The 23,864-nt window shown below is 39.5% G+C and overlaps 1 protein-coding gene across 3 annotated transcripts in view; it reads right to left on the bottom strand.

Moving 5' to 3' along the window:
- FGF14 (fibroblast growth factor 14) overlaps positions 1-23,864 on the bottom strand; it is a 358,169-nt gene that overhangs the window by 103,651 nt on the left and 230,654 nt on the right. For all 3 annotated transcript variants that reach the window (XM_072135496.1, XM_072135497.1, XM_072135498.1), the window contains exons 2-3: positions 5,321-5,431; positions 2,474-2,577 (exon numbers count right to left, since the gene is read on the bottom strand). In XM_072135496.1, the coding sequence (XP_071991597.1) occupies positions 2,474-2,577; positions 5,321-5,431 (215 nt within the window). The remainder of the gene's footprint in view (positions 1-2,473; positions 2,578-5,320; positions 5,432-23,864) is intronic.

Raw genomic sequence — 23,864 nt, 5'->3', positions numbered from 1 at the left:
GGTCATTGGTGTGTTTGAGGTAGGGGGGATCTCATTTATAGCTTGTTTGTTGTGTTCCTGGGATGTAGAGGCCCTAAGAGGAGTGGTTGGTGGTAATGACATAGGGGGAGTGGGTGATGCGATGTGGTCGATTTGAGAAACAGTCGGGGAATTGTGCACGGTAATGGATGATAGATTCAGTGGACTGGTTGGCTTCACGGTGGAGGACAAAGGGATGTCCACGGGTTCATGTGTTTCTGGGACTGATGAGAAAGTGGTCGGGGGAAATCGGAGTGGGCAGCCCTCTTCGATACTTGGGAGGCCAAGGGAAGGTTGACTGGGGGGAGTGTAGAAGGCGGGGGTTCGTGGGTTGTCAAGCCGTTTGGGGGTCAGGCTCATAGTGAGCGGGGTCACCGGGTCCTGGAGGACGCTCTTCCTAGACTCTAAATTCTTACGGGGAAGAACGTTCGGGACGTTTGGGTAATGGCCAGGAGAGGTATGGAAGGTACTTTGTTTTTGGGTGGGAGTTTTGAGACTTTTGAATTTGTGCTGGTCTTTAGAAGTTTTTTTATTTTTGGAGTTGATGAAGGTAGTGGGGGGACGGGCCCTTGGATTTTGGGGACGGGTTTTTGGGTCGTCGGAATTTCTCGTTGGTCTGTTAGGCTTGTGTCGGGGGTTTTGGGGGTTTTGGGGGTTTTGGGATTCGGGGTTAAGATCACCCGACTGGGTGTCTTTGTACACTTGATAAAGGGGTACTGTAACCCCGAAACGCGTTGTGTTTTAAGATCCTAAATAAACCAAACTGTATAATACACTCTGAGTGCGCCATCTGGTTGTATCACAAACTTTTTTCTACACTAAGTTTTTTGTCACTATAAAGCAGTATTCTCCCAATCCTTCCAAAAACATATCTCGAGATATAGCCAGGGAGGCAAAGCATAGAGCCCATAGTATATGTGCCCCAATATGCTGTACAATGTGCAGCATAATATGTATATAATGATGCAAATCCTTTACTCTGTTGTGTTTCATGTCAGATGCCAGGGTGCCAAGAAACTGTGGGCCCCATAGCAGCTGGTATGACTGCTACAGCTGTAGTTACGCCCCTGGCAAGTAACTGATGTAACTTGACATGAAAGTGGGATATTAGTAATGGCAAGTGAGACCAGTGGTGACGCCCCATAAGAAAAAGGTTGAGAAGCCCTGGCTTAACACCTTTGGACTGCTAGTATTAACACCATGTCAACTATAAGGGCTATAACAAAATTGGCCAGTAATTTAGCTAACAAACGAGGCCAGGCTCAGCATTCTAGATGTCATATATGGAACATTTGTTTCAAATCAAGGAACAGAATGGAAATTATTACTTGGTTAAAGCTGGGGCTGATCTTGTTGGATATGTGAAGATTTGTGCGTGTGGATTTATACATAAATTCAAGCATATCCTTCCACCTTACAAATTCATTTAATTTTTTTTAAATATTAGCAATGAGTAATGATTTTATGTGGGTAAAATATACAGTGAAAAGAGTATAATATGTAGAATTTTGACGTACAAAGGGCGTTTGCCTCTCTGAATTACCTGACCTATCCAGTAATACGCAGAGCACATTGATTTGGAATAAAACTGTGAAATGTCTTATTCCCCCTGGGGTGACACTACAATTACATTGAGCACTTACTGTCAGGTTTCCCCACAGATTATTTCTAGGGTTCCCAGTAGGGAATGGCTTTGTGATCATTTTTGTCAAGGAAACATTTATTCTAGAACGGAGAACTCTTTAAGGGGTTGAACTATATGTCTGCTTCCTATCAAGAGCAGTGCCTCATCTGTCCACAGGTCATGAGTGGTATTACAGATCAGCACAAGTACACCTCAAAGTACAGTAGACCCCAAACTGCAATAGACACAATACATTCTGATATGGATGCTGTTTTTCAATCCTCTAAAGCCCTCTGAAGGGAATTTGTCATTATGTTCTTCCGCAAAAGCCCGCTATAGGCTGGAGAGGGGCAGAGAAGTGGATTTGTGAATGTCATGTCATGCACAGGCTTTCCCACGCAATGAATTTACAATGGTCCGTGCCCAGTTTGTGAAGGCATATTCAGGACTTATAAGCATGGTCACTTATCACATAAGGGACATCTAAGTGGTTGAGCACAGAAACTGATTATGGGGTAATGGCAGCGAGGAACAAGAAAAATGACATATTTAAAATTAGACTCTTTCCATCCAGTTATTATGGCAGTCTATGGGGTAATGTATAGTGACAGACAACTTTCTTTACTATTATTGCCTTTATACTTATAATAATACCAATAATATTTATAATAATACAAATATCTGGCTAATGATAAAGTATCACCCCATGCTACAAATCCCCTCTGTTCTCTGCTTACAATGCAATTCCCACCATCAGATGTAATTTATAAAATTATCTTTACATTCATATCACCTACTATAATGAAGGAAAAAACAAATTGCTGCACTTACTGATGTGTACAGGTAACCCTCTCCGTTCATTGCGATATATAACCCCGTTTTTACACCTTGGATAGCAACAACACGAAGACCCACTGGTATGAGGTTGAATAATGCTGTAGAGAACAAAGATTTGTTAAAAAGAATCTGCTGCATTATAATGTATATTATATGGCAGTGCATTCATTTTAGAATAAAATATTTATATTATATATGCATTGACAAAAGTAGCATATAATATATACAGTATATCTATGTTTTATGTATATATTTTTATATATATTTTTTATATTTTGTATATTTATTTTATGTATACGGTAAAGCTATATTTTGCAGATACAATAGGCACTATACAAAATGTGAAACAAGCAGCATCTTTATAGTGCTTGGTTTTATGTTGCTCTGTGTTTGTGAAATACAATATTCTTACTATAATCATATTCCACTAGATCTCTGGTATTAGGTAAATAGTGTTAATAAAAAGGAAGTTATAAGCAGTATTTAATGTTAATGAGATTGTATTAGGATAAGAAAACAACATCAGCTTTCTCTTCCAAAGCTTCACACCGACACCATGGTATTTGTCCTGTCTTGCAGCTCCATTGAGCTAAATTAGACATGATCCATTGACAGACATAGTTTTGTTTCTTGAACAATGCAGACATGATTTCCTTATCCCTTTAAAGAGGTGATGTTTCTGAGAAGTGTGGGCTGAAATAAAAGGATGGTTTCCAAAGTATGTTGAGAATGTCAAAAGAAAACAAAAACCCGGGTAAGTGAAGATGAGAGAAAAAAGAATAACAAGAATAGTAGGAGGAATGAATAACAGAAAAACACAATGCAATATTTATGTATGCTGCCAGTCTATAACTCAGCATTTTATGCCATAAGAGATGTGATAATTCAGACCGTAACAGGTAAAAACAACCTATAAAACCATATACAGGCGGTACCCTACTTAAGGACACCCGATTTACAGACAACCCATAGTTACAGACAGACCCCTCTGACCTCTAGTGAAGCTCTCTGGATGTTACTATAGTCCCAGATTGCAATAGTCAGCTGTAAGGTGTCTGTAATGAAGCTTTATTGATAATCCTTGGTCCCATTACAGCAAAAAATGTTTAAGCTCCAATTGTCACTGGGGCCAAAATTTTTTTTTTGTCTGGATCTACAATTATAAAATATACAGTTTCGACCTACATACAAATTCAACTTAAGAACAAACCTCCTATCTTGTATGTAACCGGGGACTGTGTTTCTCGCTGCTTGTCAAGATTTGAACCAACCTCTTGTGGCCTTTCTGGTCGGCTCTCTGCCACATCTGTGCTATTTGGCCTGATTATTTATACCTGTCTTTTTGTTATTGGTGCATAATCTGTGTGCGCTAAATAAATAAAGGAAGTATTTTTATTGGTGTTCTGCTTTACCTGCTGAGGTTTTTAGGTTTAAGCTGTGTTCATTTGCATTATCCTATCAGGAGTTGTCAGGCTCCATTGAAGGCTGGTTTTGTCATTGAGTCTTTGCTAGGATTTGTTGTATCTGCAACTTATCCCTGGCTCTGTTCTGTTGTAACATCTATACTTTATAGGAAGCTGGTTTGTCTGTTCCCCTTTGTCTGGGTTTATTTTATTGTGTGTGCCTTCTGGTTGTTACCTGTTATCCGTGTCCTCCCTATTACCCTTCCCGTATTCAGTCTCGGTTGTGTGTTTGTGTGCATGCAGGGATTGCTTGTTCACCAAGTTTTATTTGCAGCAATCTTTTCTCTAGGGGGGGGGGGGCAAATTTAGTACACAAGACCCTAGTATCCTTTAGTCCTTTTCCCAACTATCTGGAATGGTTTTTATGTTCAGAGAAAGAGAAGTTGTCGGGTTCGGAGCTAGCCCTAGTAAGCTGACCATCAGTTGAAGGATGGGAGTAGCTTAGTCTTAGAGTAAGGGACAGTTTTCCCTTCCCTGTTTCCCTAGTTCTCTTGCTGCTCTTTTAATAAGGTTTCCTGAATCTGTCTAAACTGTGACACTGCTTGGGTTTGAAATCATTTTTTTTTCATCTCCAAACATCACATAATGGGATGCCAGACCCTATCTTCAGATGACCAGAGCTCAGAAACATGCAATGTATTCTCTTAAGGACTGCAGAAAGAAAACCCCTCTTTCGTGTATAGGAATGTTTATGGACTCATTTACTATGCAATGAAGTGTGGATTGGGCTTGTGTAGGCAATACCTAATTTTCGCCCTGGGGCATTCCCTTTACACTGATGGTCAGGCTTCTGATGACACTGCATTGTATTGTGTTAGTGAGGTGCACTTGAATGATGCTGAAGTATGGACATGTCTGGGTAGACATTATTTAACTTGTATTCCTAGAACAAATATCATCCCACAGACTACATGAATTCATCTTAGTGGGCAGGTTAAAAGGGTTTTTAGAAATAGGGAGAAGATTAGATAAAGAAAACAACATAAAGTCCAGTGCCATCTCTACTGTATAATAAATTATATTAATGAAAGTATATGTACATGTTGGTTCATACAGGGATTTTTCTATCTTTCTTAAATACTGTAAGCTATTTAATACAGTTTTAAAGTTATATATATATTCATTTGTCATCAAAACATAAGTTTCATTTCAGATCACCATAAAATCGTATTAATCGTACTAATATTCTATAGTGATTGTATCTTCTAGTCTTACTATACCATATGTAGTCTTCTAACTAAAATGGTTGTAAAAGGGTTCAGAAAGTTAACAGTTAAATCTAATTGCTACATGACGTGACTTTTTATCATGCAGCCTGTGCGTTAACATGGATGATTTTCACACATAAGAAGTGGAGGATAAGGTTACTGGTACTTACTAGAATTGCTGCTGTCATCCTTGGTTCCATCAAGAGTTCCATCTGGGTGCATTTGCAAGTAGTATCCTTGCCTGCAATATAACCTGGTCACTATGCCCTTGAGCTGGGGATCTGGAATACAGACATATCGTGACATTAGTCTCAGAACCTCTCCATCAAGAAGTTGCTTTTCTCTTGTTTGTGCCCTGAAATGTACAGGTAAGGCTGCCATGACTACAAGTTCTAGTGTGAGACAAGGCTACACTAATTCAGTGAAATTCCTGACCATACCTGGTATGTGACCTTTCCAAACCTTTTCACCTCCTCCAAGGTGTGTCCACCCTGTTATCTTTAAACATAGTTGTGGATGGAAACATGCTAAGACTCTTCCCTCTTGTTTCCAATGTTATGGTGCACATTACCACACGTTTTATCACATGTTCCTTTTAGAATTCATTATTGTTACTATTATATTTGATAAATGTGAAGTTTAATGGAGAACTATACGCTTAGAATCTTTACCAATTTTTTCTACAATGATAAAATATTGAAATAAAATGTTCATTGAGAGATAGATTGATAGACCCAGGTTACTGTCAGGAACATTCTCAATAGACAGTACATACAAAATTTTCAGTGGTTATGGTCTTGTATGTTAATGTGTGCGTATGATTAACCACACTAGCAGAAAGAAAATGCAATATATATATGATAAAACTTAAACTACATTATATTTTAGTGGGGAAAATGGGACCACTATTGTCTATTGCTTAATAGGACAGTCAGAAAACACATCAATATTTGTAATAGAGACTAACTCACTCATAATGTGTACACAAGTAACCAACTGGTTCAAGTGATACAGACATAGCACAGTGGAATGCTTCTGTATGACGTGGCCATCAACTAATTAGCGACTATGCCAAAACAGCGACACAATATCCTAAGAGATATAATCACATATAATAGACACTATGGTCCATATCAATTATACAGTGGGTAAAGTATTCAGACCCCTTTACATTTTTGACTATTTGTTTCATTGATCAAAAAAGTTCTTTTCTTGCTCATTAATGGATACTCTGCACCCCATCTTGACTGAAATGTAGATATTTTCGCTAATTTATTAAACATGAAAAAGTGAAATATCAAAAACTGAATAAATCACTGACTGGTGGAAGCTGCAGTGATAGTTGACTTTGTGGAACTTTCTCCCTTTTACCTACTTCATCTCCGGAGCCCAGCCACATTATTCTTGGGGTCCCTCTTTAACTCTCTCACTTTTCTCCCATGATTGCTTCCTTTGGTTGGACGGCCAGGTCGAGGAAGAATTGTGGTTGTCCCAAACCTCTTCAATTTAAGGATTATGGAATTAGAAACTTTGAATGCTGCAGAAATTCTTTTGTAACCTTGGCCAGATTGTTCCTTGCCACAATTCTGTCTTTGAACTCCTAGGGCAATTCTTTAGACCTCATGATTTTCATGTGCTCTGACATGCACTGTAAGCTGTGAGGTCTTCTATAGACAGTTGTGTGCCTTTCCTTATCAAGTTCAATCAGTATAATTGAACTCCAATGAAGGAGTAAAACCTTCTCAAGGAAGATCAGTAAGAAATGGACAGCGTGTGAGTGAAATGTGAGTGTGACCGCAAAGGGTCTGACTACTTATGACCATTAAATATTTCAGTGTTTTCTTGTTTAATAAGCAAAAATATCTACATTTCTGTTTTATTTCTGTCAAGATCGGGAGCAGTGTGTAAATTATTGACCAAAAAAGAGAACCTTTTTGATCTTAGCAATTGGCTGCAATGAAACAAATAGTGAAGAATTTTAAGGTGTCTGAATACTTTCTGTACCCACTGTACAATGGCATATGCACCTTGGTGCAAAGTATGCAAGATAATATATGGAAACCCAATCTTATGGTCTCCACAAAGTTGTGCACATCATATATCTTCAGGGGTCCCACACATTGGTGGGATGCCACCTCTTCTCCAGGAAAGGTTGGTATAAAAACAGCCACTTCAGCGTGATCTACTGCCAATAAGGTTGAAAGCTATGGCAGAGCATAGAGCAGAGATTCCCTTCTCTACCATTCGGAGCAGAAATATTTGTGAGCCACCCCACCCTAAATCCACCCCTGTACTCCATATAAAGAATTATAGCATAGTGACTATGTAAATGTCTAATAAACTCCATACATCCTCCAGGCATTTGCTTTCCTCCAAAATAATCACCAAGCAGCTGCCACCAATGAAAAAGTAGTGTCTCCTTTCTATGCAGATAAACACATTAGAGAGAGAATCAGGTCCAAAGCCAATGTACAGGACCAATGCCATCTGGCATTGGCATGTTGGAATTAGAACCTCAACCTTGTGACTAACCAATTACAATTGTAGAGTAAAAAATAGAGCAGAACTTTTGCCAAAGCGCTTGTTAGCTTGTAACAACTCCACAACTTGACTAATATTGGTCATAAATATATTGATATTGTCTGATGTATGCTTTCCCACGGGGACATTTAAACATGTACATAACCTGCTTTGTGTCGCATGTAAAAAAAATGTTTATCTTATTAACTTTTTAGAGATGTAAAATGTGAGCTCCCTTAATAATAGATGAGCAATTCTGACAATGTTTGTTTTTGGAAAACTTGGTTTACTCTCTTGTTTCTGGGAAATATCTGAATGAATTAACGTATTAGCAATAGATTTTCCTTTTCCCATTCTCAGGAAGGAATTTTTCTCTGTTCATCTTTCTCCATACTATCACTGATCTCCTCACTTCTCAATAACCTTGTGCAGTAATTTTTTTTAACATTTTCTCTTCTAGTATCCCAAATTCAATAGCTGAACTACAGATTCATTTAGTTCTAGGAAAATGACTTTTTAGATATGTGGGGATGATTCCCTCCTAAGCACAGTATTCCGATGAGTCGGCTTCCAGAACAAAGTTGTCTCCATTTTTTCTCCCTCTCTACGTATTTCCATATCCAAATACTGTATTACTTTTTCATTGGCTTCAACAGAAAAACAATTTAATTTGTCTTGATTATTTAAGTACTGAACAAATTCAACCCGACTTCCTACTTTTTTTTCAGAAAAAGTATGGGCAAGAAATTTATATTGATATATGTACTGTTTATGTATAAGATAGCAAGGTCATGTGATCTAGTGTTTAAATGTCCGTATTACAAGATAGTCTGCATGCGTGAGAAGAGTTGTGGTCCCATAATAACGGAGGAGTGTACTAGGCCCGTCCTCACCTGCACGCAAAGTGCTCCACTGGATTTCCTACACTCTGTCAGGAAAATTCAGAGGGCACCACATTCACGAAGAATGTGCACCAGAAATCATGAATCTGCCGCATATAGCGCAGTTTGCACTGTTTTTAGTAAATGTGCCCCATTGAGTTTTGATTGGCTGTAATGCTCATCTGACAAAATGGGACATCAATGAATGCAAAATGAGGGAGATTTAAATCTTTTTAATAAATTCCCTTTCCCCACAGTACAGTGAGTTTTTTTTTTTTTTAAGAAAAAAAGAAAATGTTGGACAACCCCTTTAAATCATCACTAGAGGATGCAAAGGAAACCTAAAATAAAAATAAACAGTCACAGCCACTAAGAGTGTAGCGAGTCTCATGTTGTACCTCTGCTTTGGATTAAGCAATAGAACAAAACAATATAGCTCCTGCTAAGGACAGCTTAATGGATAGTCGGCCATGTATATTGGGTACATTTTTTATCTATGGGCCTCTGGATACTCAAAGGCACCCTCAATATTTCTGAGTTGCAAGATGGTAATTGACAGTTTTCTCACTAGTTCCATGCAAGGGGAAAAACTGTCAATGTGTAAGTGTATTTTTTTAAAGGAAACCTACCACTTGAAGTGGCAGGTTTCAGATGGAAATACCGAGCACCAGCTCAGGGTGAGCTTATTTTTGTTAGTGTTTTAAACCGCTGTATTGCGGTTTAAAACACTTTTTAAACTTTATAGCCGGCGCAGGGAGGTACGCGCTCGGCGCTTACCATGCGCGCGACCATGCGCACGGCTACATAGGAAGTGAATGAGAGCCGCGCGCATGGTAAGCGCCGAGCGCGTACCTCCCTGCGCCAGCTATAAAGTTTAAAAAGTGTTTTAAACCGCAATACAGCGGTTTAAAACACTAACAAAAATAAGCTCCGGCACCAGCTCACCCTGAGCTGGTGCTCGGTATTTCCATCTGAAACCTGCCACTTCAAGTGGTAGGTTTCCTTTAAATGTACTTTACCCAAGTATAGAAATAAAACTGCTCTGAAATGACGCAACCTAATTTATCAGAGAGGACATAATAAAAATAGTGATGGATCCTCAGAATATGCCTTAACCCCTTAACGCTCTGCGCCGTAGCTCTACGGCGCAGAGGTATAAGGGATGTATGAAGAGGGCTCACGGACTGAGTCCTCTTCATACAGAGGTGGGGGTTTTTGCATTTTGCACAAAACCCCCACCGCTAATAACCGCGGTCGGTGCTTGCACCGATCGCGGCTATTAACCCTCTCAACGCCGCCGGCAAAGTCGCCGGCGGCGTTTAAAAGACGGCGGCGCGCGGGCGGCGCCATCTTTTTTCCGATCGCCGCGCCCCCGAACATCATCGGGGGGTGGCGATCGGTTACCATGGTAGCCTCGGGTCTTCTTTTGACACGAGGCTACATGGCTTATGCAGGTTCGTTACAATGAGCCAGTGGTTCATTGTAATGTATGACCTGCAAAAATGCCATATATTGCAATACTGTAGTATTGCAGTATATGGTAGGAGCGATCTGACATCTAGGGTTAATGTACCCTAGATGGTCTAAAAAATGGTAAAAAAAAAAAGAAAAAAAAAAGTTTAAAAAATAAAAAAAATTAATAAAATATTAAAAGTTCAAATCACCCCCCTTTCCCTAGAACGGATATAAAACATAATAAACAGTAAAAATCACAAACATATTAGGTATCGCCGCGTCCCAAAATGCCCGATCTATCAAAATATAAAAACGGTTATGGGCGGCGGTGACCTACGAGGCGGGAAATGGCGCCCAAATGTCCGAAATGCGACTTTTACACCTTTTTACATAACATAAAAAATGAAATTAAAAATGATCAAAATGTTGCACAGACCTCAAAATGGTAGCAATGAAAACGTTGCCTCATTTCGCAAAAAAAAAGACCCCTCACACATCTCCATGCGCCAAAGTATGAAAAAGTTATTAGCGTCAGAAGATGGCAAAATTTTTTTTTTCTTTTTTGTACACATTCGTTTAATTTTTGAAAATGTATTAAAACACAATAAAACCTATATAAATTTGGTATCACCGCGATCGCACCGAACCAAAGAATAAAGTAGGCATGTTATTTGGAGCGAAGAGTGAAAGTCTGTAAAAACTGAGCCCACAAGAACGTGACACACGTGCGTTTTTTTTTCAATTTTTCCACATTTGGAATTTTTTTTCAGCTTCGCAGTACACGGCATGTTAAAATAAATAACATCACGGGAAAGTAAAATTTGTTACGCACAATATAAGCCCTCACACAGGTCTGTACACGTAAAAATGAAAAAGTTATAGATTTTTGAAGTTGGAGAGCGAGAAATGAGCCGAAAATCCCTGCGTCCTTAAGGGGTTAAAGAGAACCTGTCACCACATTGTTATAAATACAGCTAGTGACAGGTTCCCATGGTGCTCTAATAACAATCACCCTTCTTTTAGCTAAAAATTGTTTCCTTTGCATCCCCATGAATCAACTTTATGTTATATTACCTGAGGGGTCGTCCTGCTTGGCCAGCCCCTCCCATCTACACCTTCATATGCCTTAGGCCCCGTTACCATTCAGCACTTCATGTCATGTGACCAGTGTGATGTCATCATAGGTCCTATACACTATAGACTTTGCCTAAGATTACATCATCCTGGTCACATGAAATGAATGCAACACAAGGTACTGTGTAAAATAATTTGCATAATGTTCCTTATAAATAAATAGAGCTTTATATGTCTGTACATGCAGTCCCCGGGTTACGTACAAGATAGGTTCTGCAGAATGTTCTTAAGTTGAATTTGTATGTAAGTCCGAACTTTATACTTTGGATTGGATTTTAAAAGTTTTTTAAGAGTTGTCATAAGAACCAGGATTAACAATAAATCTTAATTACAGACACCTGTGATAACTGTTACAGCTGTTTATTGTAGCCTAGGGCTAAAGAACAGTAAATTACCAACATCCAGAGCTCCGTTTGTAACTAGCGGTCATCTGTAAGTTGGGTGTTCTTAAGTAGGGAACTGCCTTAGTTGAATATTGGTAACAGAGAGTTATACCTTAAATAAAAGAGTGAAGTATGCTAATTTTGCATCAGAAATATGGATGTAATTAAGGTACAGGGCCTCACTGGCTATTAATGTTAAGTGATATGGGGAGGACTTGCAATCCTTTACCAGCAGGCATTCTTGGTTTGGGGTGGGGGGTAAAATTCTGGTAACATTGTAAAACAGCCCTTTAGATTCAGCCTGCAGCGTTCTCTTACAAATCCATAGAAACGTCTGTATTCCTGAACAGCTTACATTGGTTAAGAGAAAAGTCTATAGACGTGTATTTCTAGGCTTGTTACCAATGCATGGGGCTGGATAATACTAGTTATTTTTAATTAATATAGTAAATAGGCTCAACTTGTTAATGCTTATTATTATTCATAGGAATACAAGTGTTCTCAGCTGTTAAAACACCATTTACAGCATTACAGCAATCTAAATGAGAATTGAGAAAAGAAAAAAATACTTTGAAAAGGGCTTAATTCACTGAAATTTCTGCAGTTTCTCTGTAGCTGAATCGTTGCTTGTGTAATCATGCAAATTACTGTTATTCAAGTAGAAAAAAATCCACCTCTTCTCTATACTTATGGTCCTACTTCCTTTGTGAGAGCTGTTTTGTCAGTACAAGTCTTGGCAAGAAGGGTCAATTAAATGACCCTCATTTATTCCACAACTGTTCAGGGAAAAGAGTTATGCCTCAATAAGTGTCTAAAGAGTAATAATCTATTGTACAATTATAAGACAGAATATGTATAAGAAGGAAGCCTTTATTATTTTCCAACAGGTTCCTACCAAGTATATAGACTGAAATCCTGACCTACAGGTGATCATTAGAGTCATTAGAGAGTAGAAGAATTAAAGGACGATATGGAGTGTAACATTGCACATATATAGTGACATCAGGTAATAAAAGGGAAGGAAAAACATTTTCCTAGTATTACTCTTCAGTAGTAACCATTGATGTATAATGCAACAATTAACTCTTACAGCTAGCCATACATATTAAGCCCATAAATTTGCCAATAGTTTGTGATGTCTTGTAGATTATGGGCACCTATATTTCATTTTTTACCACTGTTAGCTATGTATCTATTGATATTATCTATCAATCCAATCATGCTTGGATTACTTTTACAAAACCAATTGATAGTGATCAGTCTTAAAGGGAACCTGTCACCAGGAGACCCACTTTAGCACTCCCCCAGTCCCCACAGCATAGAACATACACTGCCAAAGTGTTTTTGTATAAAAAAAAATAGGTTTTACATAAAAAGATATGTTATATTGTACCTTTCATTAGCATCTGCTGTGTAACTAGGCAGTTGCCCACTGGGAGGGGCTGGAAAGGAGCAGCCCCCCCCACCCTTGGGAAACATGTGACCTTTTCAAATATATGAATAACTCCCCACACTCGGGATTGGCTGTAGAGGAGCAGGGGGCGTTGCTAAACCAAGTAATGGGTGTTTTCGTATATTTGAAAAGGTCACATAGAGAAGCTGTTTCCCAAGGTTGGAGGGGGGGATTGCTCCTTTCCAGCCCCTCTCATTTGGCAACTGCCTAGTCACACAGCAGATGCTAATGAAAGGTACAATATAACATATCTTTTTTTCTGTAAAACCAATTTTTAATACAAAAACACTTTGTACAGTGTATGTACTATGCTCTGTGGGGACTGGGGGAGTGCTAAAAATGGGTCTCCTGGTGACAGGTTCCCTTTAATCTGACATTTTTCCCCATCTCAATTCTATGATGGTAACATCTATTTCCAGCTGTGTGCCCAAAACCTCAAGCAAATAAATCATGTCACTTACCCAATAAAGATCTTTTAAATATGTTCTCTCTATCCTGCTATTAATATCATTGTCATGCGAAAATTGTCACAAGGGGTGACCAGAACAACTCATTTGCCCTTTAAGTAAAGGGGTGTTCTGGGAATATAGATGTCTAATACCAAATCCCATAATGCTATAAATAAATGAGTACAACTAAACCCAATGTGATTACTCACAAAAAGCTAAACTTTCCTATTACCAATCAGCAAGTTAGGTCCTATCTTGTGGAAAAGTCTTAACTTATTTTGTGGAAAACCACCTTTAAGTGGTTATTCTTTTATTACATTTCACAGCACTGTCACAGACCAGTTTAATAGCAAATTACAGGGGCATAACTTGAGGGGGTGCAGAGGATGCAGTCACAACTGGCCCCAAGAGGCTTAGGGGGCCCATAAGGTGTCATACTGTTGTAGGATATGGAAAAGTCCCAAGTCATGAATCTGGTTTTGCACAGCATTGTACTAGCAGTGGTTCTATGTTTACACCAGATTAATGATGAGGTGGAAATAGTCCTGTTATACTTTTTAGCATTAGTCCCAAAAAGCCTCAATGCAATTTTTTTGAAACGCCAAAACAGCCCAAGAAAACCAATGGTAATTAACCGCCTTTGTTTCTGTAAGGCAGACCAAACTGATTTGCTATTTAGTAGTTAGGATATACTTTATGTCTAGGATATATGTTTAGAAACTCCATGTTTTGCAATTCCCTATTAATTTACCTATTCCCCTTCCTTACGGAGTTACGCATTCTCATCATCAAAAGTTTGTCATGTTCTGAAAATGGAACATTATTGCAGAAATAGAAATGATATCATGGAAAACCACCTAATATAAAAGTAGAGACTTTCACCTTTCATCTACAAGGATATAAAGAAATGAAATGGTTTTGAGCTTCATTTAAAAGGATTGCGACGAGCTCAAAAGTTTTATCGCTGCATGCTGCAAGACAGGAGGCAATGATGTCAATGAACTTGTGTTTATATTTTTAGAAGTAAAATTACTCGACAGGGGTATTCATCCAGCCACCAGCAGACACAGCAGGCTGTTATTGATGAGTTCAGATGATCATGCCGGCAGCCTTGCATGCACACAACTAGAGGCTATCAGAGACTCAAATGTATGGCAACTGTAGAAGAATGGAGAGCTATTTTATCACACTGTACAGCCTCACACATTTCTTATTTTTTCTTTCTTTCAAACACTCATTTTATGCTCTTTCAAAAAAAAAGGAACCGATGATAGAGTCAGTGAATGAAGTAAAATTATATGCAGACTTTTTTTTTAATATAGCCAAGTGATCATAATTTAGAACACTTTGCACTTTGAGTTTTAAATGAGGTGTCTCTAGCTTTTCCACAAGTAATACCAGTATCATGAAAGCACATTACCAAAGTATGCAAAAAAGACTTGGGAGGATTACGATTGAGCTGCTGTGTTTGAAGTGCAAGCAGTCATTTTGTGTTCAATATACACGAATATAAACCCGAGCTGTGTTTTGGCATTTAAACAACTCTTGCCCTTAGGGCACCCATTCAACCTTTTGAAAGGTTTTCAAAAAGATCTTATTCCTTTGAGCATATCTTGCTGCTTAACTCATTCTCTCCAACTAGTTCTCATTGTGGAACCTAGTGTGCGTTCCGTTGTTGAATCAAACAGGTTTTTCCGACGAACATAAATTTTTTTTCAATTTACTAGGGAAATATCTTTTATGCCCTATAGCGTACGGTCCAGTCTGACATTTAGTCTCACTATTCCAAATATATTCCAAATATTTAAAAATGTATACAGATTAACATGTGCAAATGTTTTTCCTAGCTTCTTGATCCATCTACAATACAATTCATGCTAGAATTCTAAAATACCTGGGGGACACTGCTAGTTATTGTAGTAAGTAAACATGAATTTACTTAAAATGGGCTATTTTGCCCATATTTCCCTAACCAAGCAGCAAGGGTGTAACTACCAATATAAACGCCATAGCAGATCGGTTGCCATCAGTTTCTGCAGGTCCGGCTCTCCGGGTTGTCTCTGAACCGGCTTCTGCTGAAGAGCTAGGTACACCTCAGCATATGGCACAGCAAGGGAAAAATAAGTTTCCTGCCCTGCCATAGAACTTTGGGCGCACACAGGACGTTGGCCTCCTTGTGCTGGTGTCTTAGTGTGTGAGGTCACTGCGTTGCCAGTGGCAGGACAACAACATCCTGTGTTTCAGTATGCTGACACCATAAGGCAAGTGGAGGTCGGCACGCATCAGGGGAACGGGGACAGATGAGTACAATTTTATTACCCTGTTTCTCCTCAAATCAGACACCCCCGAAAATAAGACCTAGAGGCAGTCATTGCTACAACTCCCCCGACGCCATACATTAGCATTAGTAAAAGATATTGCAAAACGTTGTGACACGGCAAAGAAATCATGGGATAAAAACTGTTGAACTGTAGATGCCATGAAAGCAGCTACCCGCACAAGAAGGGCTGGTTTAAGGAAAGTGATACATGAGGGATTGGGGCCAATGATTTAAATAGAAATGGAGGAGGGGGGTGGGGGCCATGTGTATATCTGGGGTTGGGGGCCATGTGTATATCTGGGGTTGGGGGCCATGTGTATATCTGGGGTTGAGGGCCATGTGTATATCTGGGGTTGGGGGCCATGTGTCTATCTGGGGTTGGGTGCCATGTGTATATCTGTGACGGGGGGCATATTTATATCTGGGGGATAGGGCTATTTGTATATCTTGGGGTAGGGACCGTGTGTATATCTGTTACTGGAGGTGGTTTCCATGTATATGAATTTATTACAGGGGTGCTATTTATATTTATTACCACAGGGCTGTATAGTTATTACTGGGGGGCTGTATATGGTTATTACTGGGAGGGGGGGCTGTATATATTTCAGGGTGGCAAAAGGGTCAAGTTAGTGCTCAGTCGGAGTTTGAGCCACAGTTCTGTCCAATGTGCACCACAATTCTGCAGCATGTACACAGTGCACAAAAAATAAAATGCCATAAGTAACTTTTTGCTCTATATATTATATTCAGCCAAAATCAATAAAACCATAATGTGAAAAGTACAAATACATGAACACAACACAAAAACACAGAGTTTCAACCAAACTGAGTTTGGATCTAAACAAACCCTGATTGTGTAAGAAATTGATGTGTTTTGTAAGAAGCCACATGATGCTATGATTTTCCTCCAGAGCAGTAATTGTACTACAGTCATTTGCACAACCACCATATCCTGGCGTTTTATATATTCATATTGTACGCAGTTTATTTAATAAATCTTGACCTTGAGATTACTAACAAACTTCTCTTACGTCATAGAAAAGATACCAGGTATATACAGTCAGATGCCTGAAAGGTCACTTTGACCTTATTAGTGCTTTGTGAATAGACACCGTACTGCTTGATTACCAGTGAGCCAGAAAGGTATTCAGGGACTTTCTAATAGACTGTTGTCAAGGAAATATGGCTTCTGAAGAAAAGAAACTGATAAGGAATCTTTCTAAACTATGCGTTGAGCAGATGACAGCTAGTGAATGACATTTAAACCTTAATCCTCGGATACAGTATTCTGTCTACCAGTGTAGACGCACACGTTTGTGAGATGAACAAGCATTTATAAGCTGAGCTTCTCTGAGTGGTGTTACATGGAAGTTATAATTCAACATGTTAAGAAATCATGGGAAATTAATACGCAAATATTGTGCCCCAACTCTGTGTCCCAATGTATCAATACCAGGCTCCATAACTATATTGTATAGTATTGGTTTCTAAGACTTTAAAGGGCAGGAATGATTTAGAAATGAGTTTTTCTCATTGAATAGAGGACCAAACATTTGTTAATGTCTTAAAAGCAACCTGTCATTATGAAGGTCATTTATATCATGGCAGGTTCCAATAGTCTCTGGCATGTTGATGTAAAAAATAACTTTTGGTGAATCTGAATTCTAATTGCTTCTTTAACATTACCTGGCTTCCTGCCAACAGTATCAAATTGTGTCAGTGGGGCAGATTTACTTACCCGGTCCAGTCGCGTTCCAGCGGCGCGTTCTCCGACACTGATTCGGGTTCTGCCAGGATTCACTAAGGTCGTGCGCCCGATGTCCACTAGGTGTCGCTGCTGCGCTGAAGTCTGACGGAATTCAACTCCTCCGTCTCGGTGTATGTGAGTGCTATTTTTGCGACACAAATTTTTTTTTTTAATTCCGCGTTTTTTTCCAAATCCGTCAGGTTTTTTGATGGCCCCCGATTTCTACCGTGTGAAAGCCGGCGCCGATGCGCCACAATCTGATCGCGTATGGCAAAATCCCGGGGCAATTCACCGCAAATCGGAAAAATTCGGGAAATCCAGCGGAAAAACGCGATTCGAACCCTTAGTAAATGTGCCACATTGTGTCAAATTAAACGAGTCAATGCCTCCTCCCTCCTCCTCACTCATCACCCTCCCTCAGCTTCTCCCCAGCTACTTTCCCCACTTACTTCCACAAGAAATTCTCATTTGGACCGCTCCGCTCAGGACTCACCACCCATTTCTTGCAAGGAGCCAGGTAACATTAAAGAAGCAACTAGAATTCAGATGCACCAAAAAGGCATTTTTAAATCAACATGCCAGAAACAAATAAAAAACATTGGAATAATTCAGATGCACAACATCAACATGCCCGAGGCTATTGGAACCTGTCATCATGTAAAAATGACCTTCCTTATGACAGATTACCTTTAACCCCTTAAGGACGCAGGGTTTTTCGGCTCATTTCTCGCTCTCCAACTTCAAAAATCCATAACTTTTTCATTTTTACGTGTACAGACCTGTGTGAGGGCTTATTTTGTGCGTAACAAATTTTACTTTCCAGTAATGTTATTTATTTTAACATGCCGTGTACTGCGAAGCTGAAAAAAAATTCCAAATGTGGAAAAATTGAAAAAAAAATGCATGTGCGGCACGTTCTTGTGGGCTCAGTTTTTACGACTTATTTTTACTACTTTATTCTTTGGTTCGGTGCGATCGCGGTGATACCAAATTTATATAGGTTTTATTGTGTTTTAATACATTTTCAAAAATTAAAGAATGTGTACAAAAAAGCTAATGCTAATAACCTTTTCATACTTTGGCGCACAGAGATGTGTGAGGTGTAATTTTTTGCGAAATGAGGCGACGTTTTTATTGCTACCATCTTGAGGTCTGTGCGACATTTTGATCATTTTTAATTTCATTTTTTATGTTATGTAAAAAGTCGCATTTCAGACATTTGGGCGCCATTTCCCGCCTCGGAGGTCACCGCCGCCCGTAACCGTTTTTATATTTTGATAGATCGGGCATTTTGGGACGCGGCGATACCTAATATGTTTGTGATTTTTACTGTTTATTATGTTTTATATCCGCTCTAGGGAAAGGGGGGTGATTTGAACTTTTAATATTTTATTAATTTTTTTTATTTTTTAAACTTTTATTTTTATTTTTTTTTCACTATTTCTTAGACCATCTAGGGTACATTAACCCTAGATAGTCAGATCGCTCCTACCATATACTGCAATACTTCTGTATTGCAATATATGGCATTTTTGCAGCACATTCATTACAATGAGCCACTGGCTCATTGTAACGAGTCTGCAGATGCCAGATAGTCTTGGGTCAAACGAAGACCCAAGGCTACCATGTCAACCAATCGCCGCGCCTCCGAACGTCATCAAAAAAGATGGCGGTGCCCGCGCGCCGCTGTCTTTTAAACGCCGCCGGCGACTTTGCCGGCGGCGTTGAAAGGGTTAATAGCCGCGATCGGCGCTAGCACCGACCGCGGTTATTAGCGGTGGGGGTTTTATGCAAAATGCAAAAACCCCCACCTTTGTATGAAGAGGAGCCCTCTTCATACATCCCTTATACCTCTGCGCCGTAGAGCTACGGCGCAGAGCGTTAAGGGGTTAAGTATAAATTGAGCCCCAGCTCAGTAATTAATGGCTTTCCGCTGAAACTGGATCTAGTTGGCATCAGGGCTCAAAATTTCAGTTACAGTTAAAAAATACTGAATCCCCTGACATAGACCCAAAAAGTATGAATACAGGCACGTTCAGTAGGTTTGTTCTTAAGTTGAATTTGTATGTAAGTCGGAACCGTATAGTTTATAATTGTAACCCCAGCCAAATTTTTTTTTTGGTCTCTGTGACAATTGGATTTTAAAAATGTTGGATTGTGATAAGAACCAGGATTAACAATAAAACTTAATTGCAGACACCTTTAGTAACAGTTATAGCTGTTTACTGTAGTCTAGCGCTAAAGTAGAGAAAATTACCAATTATCAGAGAGCCGTTTGTAACTAGGGGTCGTCTGTAAGTCAGGTGTTCTAAAGTAGGGGACCGCCTGTATGTTAAATATTCTGGAACAAGATCATGAGAAATATATAGAAGCTAAACATCAACTTATATACAAAATTTACTATACATTTACTATACATCCATTTCTCTACTATTGCCTTTCTAGGTGTAATGTAAGGTGTAGATGAAAATGTGTTTGAGAGTTTAATATTTTTATTAAGGGGGAACTGAGATAAAACAAGGGGATATTTAATAATTTACATGAATTTTGGCATCTGCAAAATGTCACTGGAGAGTAGATGCAATGATGACATGAGTCTACGGGTAGACATTCCGTGACTGTAGAAATGGTCCCCTATCCAGAAGTTCAAACAAGAGCGGAGACTGACGACAGGATTAATTATGCAGTGATCCTAATCTGGAAGATGTCCATGTACCTTTCAAGCTGCTGCTGTATTTTGTGAAAAGAAAGTGTTTCTGCTCGTGATTTTACTGCATGTAGAATGCAGTGAACTATAAAAAGTATTCACATTGGTGTATTAGTATGAAGGTCACGAATGCAAAAAAACTGTGGTAATCTTCTTATATTTGTTATCCAAGCTCATTCCTTCTAGGGAATGGGCTGTTATCCATAGGTGCTGCAAATTTATAGGCTTTTACACTTTCTCCCCCTGACCCCTCTGCTCCCTCAGCACTTTAACCCTCTTTTGCCTCATGTAATTTCACTGCAGCAGAGGAAACTTCAGCACACAGTGGGAGAAGGGAAGTGCTCCTGCACAGTGTAAAGCTGCAGCACTGAGGGGCTCTGGTAAGGCCCCCCAGAGTCCTTCAGCCTCATTAGTTCATTTTAGAAGGAAGGCGGCCATGGATAACAAATATAAGAAGATTACCACTGTCACCCGTTTCTTGATCGATGCGTAAGTGTTTATTTTTTAAATGATGATAAACTCATGATGGAATTTGATGGTCAATTTATTTTAAAAATGTATATGCAGTTATTATGTCTGAGTTATCAGTCCCATCCCATGAAAGGCACTCATTATATGCCCCCATGCACATTTAATAACTCAGCTTCTCCACTTTATAACCTCCATGCACATTTAATAAATCAGCTATTCCTCTTCATATCACCCCATACACATTTGATAACTCAGTTATTCCTCTTTATATCCCCATACACATTTTATAAATCAGCTATTCCTCTTCATATCACCCCATACACATTTGATAACTCATCTATTCCTCTTTATATCACCCCATACACATTTGATAACTCAACTTTTCCCTTTTATATCCCCCATACACATTTAATAACTCAGCTATTCCTCTTTGTATCCCCCCCATATACATTTAATAACTCAGCTATTCCTCTTTTTATCCCCCCCATACACATTTAATAACTCATCTATTCCTCTTTATATCCCCCATACACATTTGATAACTCATCGGTTCCTCTGTATATACTCACCGGCCACTTTATTAGGTACACCTGTCCAACTGCTCGTTAACACTTAATTTCTAATCAGCCAATCACATGGCTGCAACTCAGTGCATTTAGGCATGTAGACATGGTCAAGACAATCTCCTGCAGTTCAAACCGAGCATCAGTATGGGGAAGAAAGGTGATTTGAGTGCCTTTGAACGTGGCATGGTTGTTGGTGCCAGAAGGGCTGGTCTGAGTATTTCAGAAACTGCTGATCTACAAGGATATTCACGCACAACCATCTCTAGGGTTTACAGAGAATGGTCCGAAAAAGAAAAAAACATCCAGTGAGCGGCAGTTCTGTGGGCGGAAATGCCTTGTTGATGCCAGAGGTCAGAGGAGAATGGGCAGACTGGTTCGAGCTGATAGAAAGGCAACAGTGACTCAAATCGCCACCCGTTACAACCAAGGTAGGCAGAAGAGCATCTCTGAACGCACAGTACGTCGAACAGATGGGCTACAACAGCAGAAGACCACACCGGGTGCCACTCTTTTCAGCTAAGAACAGGAAACTGAGGCTACAATTTGCACAAGCTCATCGAAATTGGACAGTAGAAGATTGGAAAAACGTTGCCTGGTCTGATGATTCTCGATTTCTGCTGCGACATTCGGATAGTAGGGTCAGAATTTGGCATCAACAACATGAAAGCATGGATCCATCCTGCCTTGTATCAACGGTTCAGGCTGGTGGTGGTGGTGTCATGATGTGGGGAATATTTTCCAATTGGTACCAATTGAGCATCGTTGCAACGCCACAGCCTACCTGAGTATTGTTGCTGACCATGTCCATCCCTTTATGACCACAATGTACCCAAAATCTGATGGCTACTTTCAGCAGGATAATGCGCCATGTCATAAAGCTGGAATCATCTCAGACTGGTTTCTTGAACATGACAATGAGTTCACTGTACTCAAATGGCCTCCACAGTCACCAGATCTCAATCCAATAGAGCATCTTTGGGATGTGGTGGAACGGGAGATTCGCATCATGGATGTGCAGCCGACAATTCTGCGGCAACTGTGTGATGCCATCATGTCAATAGGGACCAAAATCTCTGAGGAATGCTTCCAGCACCTTGATGAATCTATGCCACGAAGAATTGAGGCAGTTCTGAAGGCAAAAGGGGGTCCAACTCGTTACTAGCATGGTGTACCTAATAAAGTGACCAGGGAGTGTATATCCTCTGTACATAACACATTTTATCCCCACATATAATTTTATAACAAGCTTACTTTGGCCAAATGTGCCTGTGCAACAGGTGTGGAAGTAAAAATAAATCATATGTTGGGAGATCCGTAACATGAAGTTCATAAAAAAATTCTTCAATGGCCCACTAGACTTCTGTGATTAGGAGGTTTCTTTCCATCTAGTAGTATGTTTAGCATAAAGTATAATGGTCTAGAACGGTCATGTAACTGTGTACAGTACACTACCATAAGGAAAAAGGATGTATAGAATATAATATACTTCCAGCCATACAAGACAAACTGAATGTCTTTCATTTTGCTGCTCATATAAAATTACACTTTGAAAAACAAGATATCAACAAAGTACCAGTTCTTGGTATCTAACAAAAGAGAAACTTCCGGTAGGTTATAATCTGTGAAATCTGTTGCCACAGTAACTAAAGCAATTTCTTTACAGCCATTACACCTTGAGCTTGGTTTGTTTGGAAAAATAGTAGACAGACAATAATAAAAAAAGGTTTATATATTCAATGATTGGATTCTGCTTTTGTAACTTACTGCATTTATTTTTCCTTTAAAAGAGATGTCTGAATAGAAGATTGGAAGGAACAAACTCATAAGGAGAACCTATAGACAAAGAGGTTTCCATAAAAGTAGTTGTCCATACTGTAGATATAATGGCCTGATATTGTGACCCGTGGAGGACAGGTACTTCTATCACACATCACACTATTAGCGGCAGGGGAGTTACTAGGGTGGTAAAAGATCCGGGGCACGGGCCCCAATGCATGTTTATCACACTTACAGTAATGCCCACTCCTATACATAACCCCCTCACAAGTGGTAGTGCCAATAACAACTTTACTGAGGTATATACAGACACAGGAGAAATCCCTACTTATTACATTCCGTGACTGCAGAAGACGTATCCTGCATCTTCTCCATTAGGCCCAGCATCACCACATCTTATGCTCCTCATTGTCCCTATATCTTGGTTCTCAGTGTTATCCTGCTGCTGCAAATCAAACAAAAAGGGAATACAAATCCCCAAATATATTTGGTTCATGACCCCTATCCAGAAACAAATCAAAATGCTACAACTGCCTGTATCAGGGATCATTTAAAACAAATAGAATTTTATTAGAGTACTTTAAAAATAGGCTTAAATATAACGCAGAAGTCCTATAGATTATTTTCCCCTAATGCAGGCTTAGACTCAGGGAGGACCCCTAGTGAATACAACTGGCCAATACATAATGGAGCACATTTACTTGCCCGGCCCAGTCACGATCCAGCGGCGCATTCTCCAACGGTAATTGGGGTCAGCCGGGATTCACTAAGGTCCGTGCGCCCAATATCCACCAGGTGTCGCTGCTGCGCCGAGGTCCACCGGAGTTCACCTTCTTCGTCGGTGCATGTAAG

The sequence above is a fragment of the Engystomops pustulosus genome, chromosome 2 (genome assembly GCF_040894005.1).
Source record: "Engystomops pustulosus chromosome 2, aEngPut4.maternal, whole genome shotgun sequence".
Taxonomy (NCBI): domain Eukaryota; kingdom Metazoa; phylum Chordata; class Amphibia; order Anura; family Leptodactylidae; genus Engystomops; species Engystomops pustulosus.
Note: the sequence above shows the minus strand (reverse complement) of the source record. Positions and strands in the feature narration are given on the sequence as shown.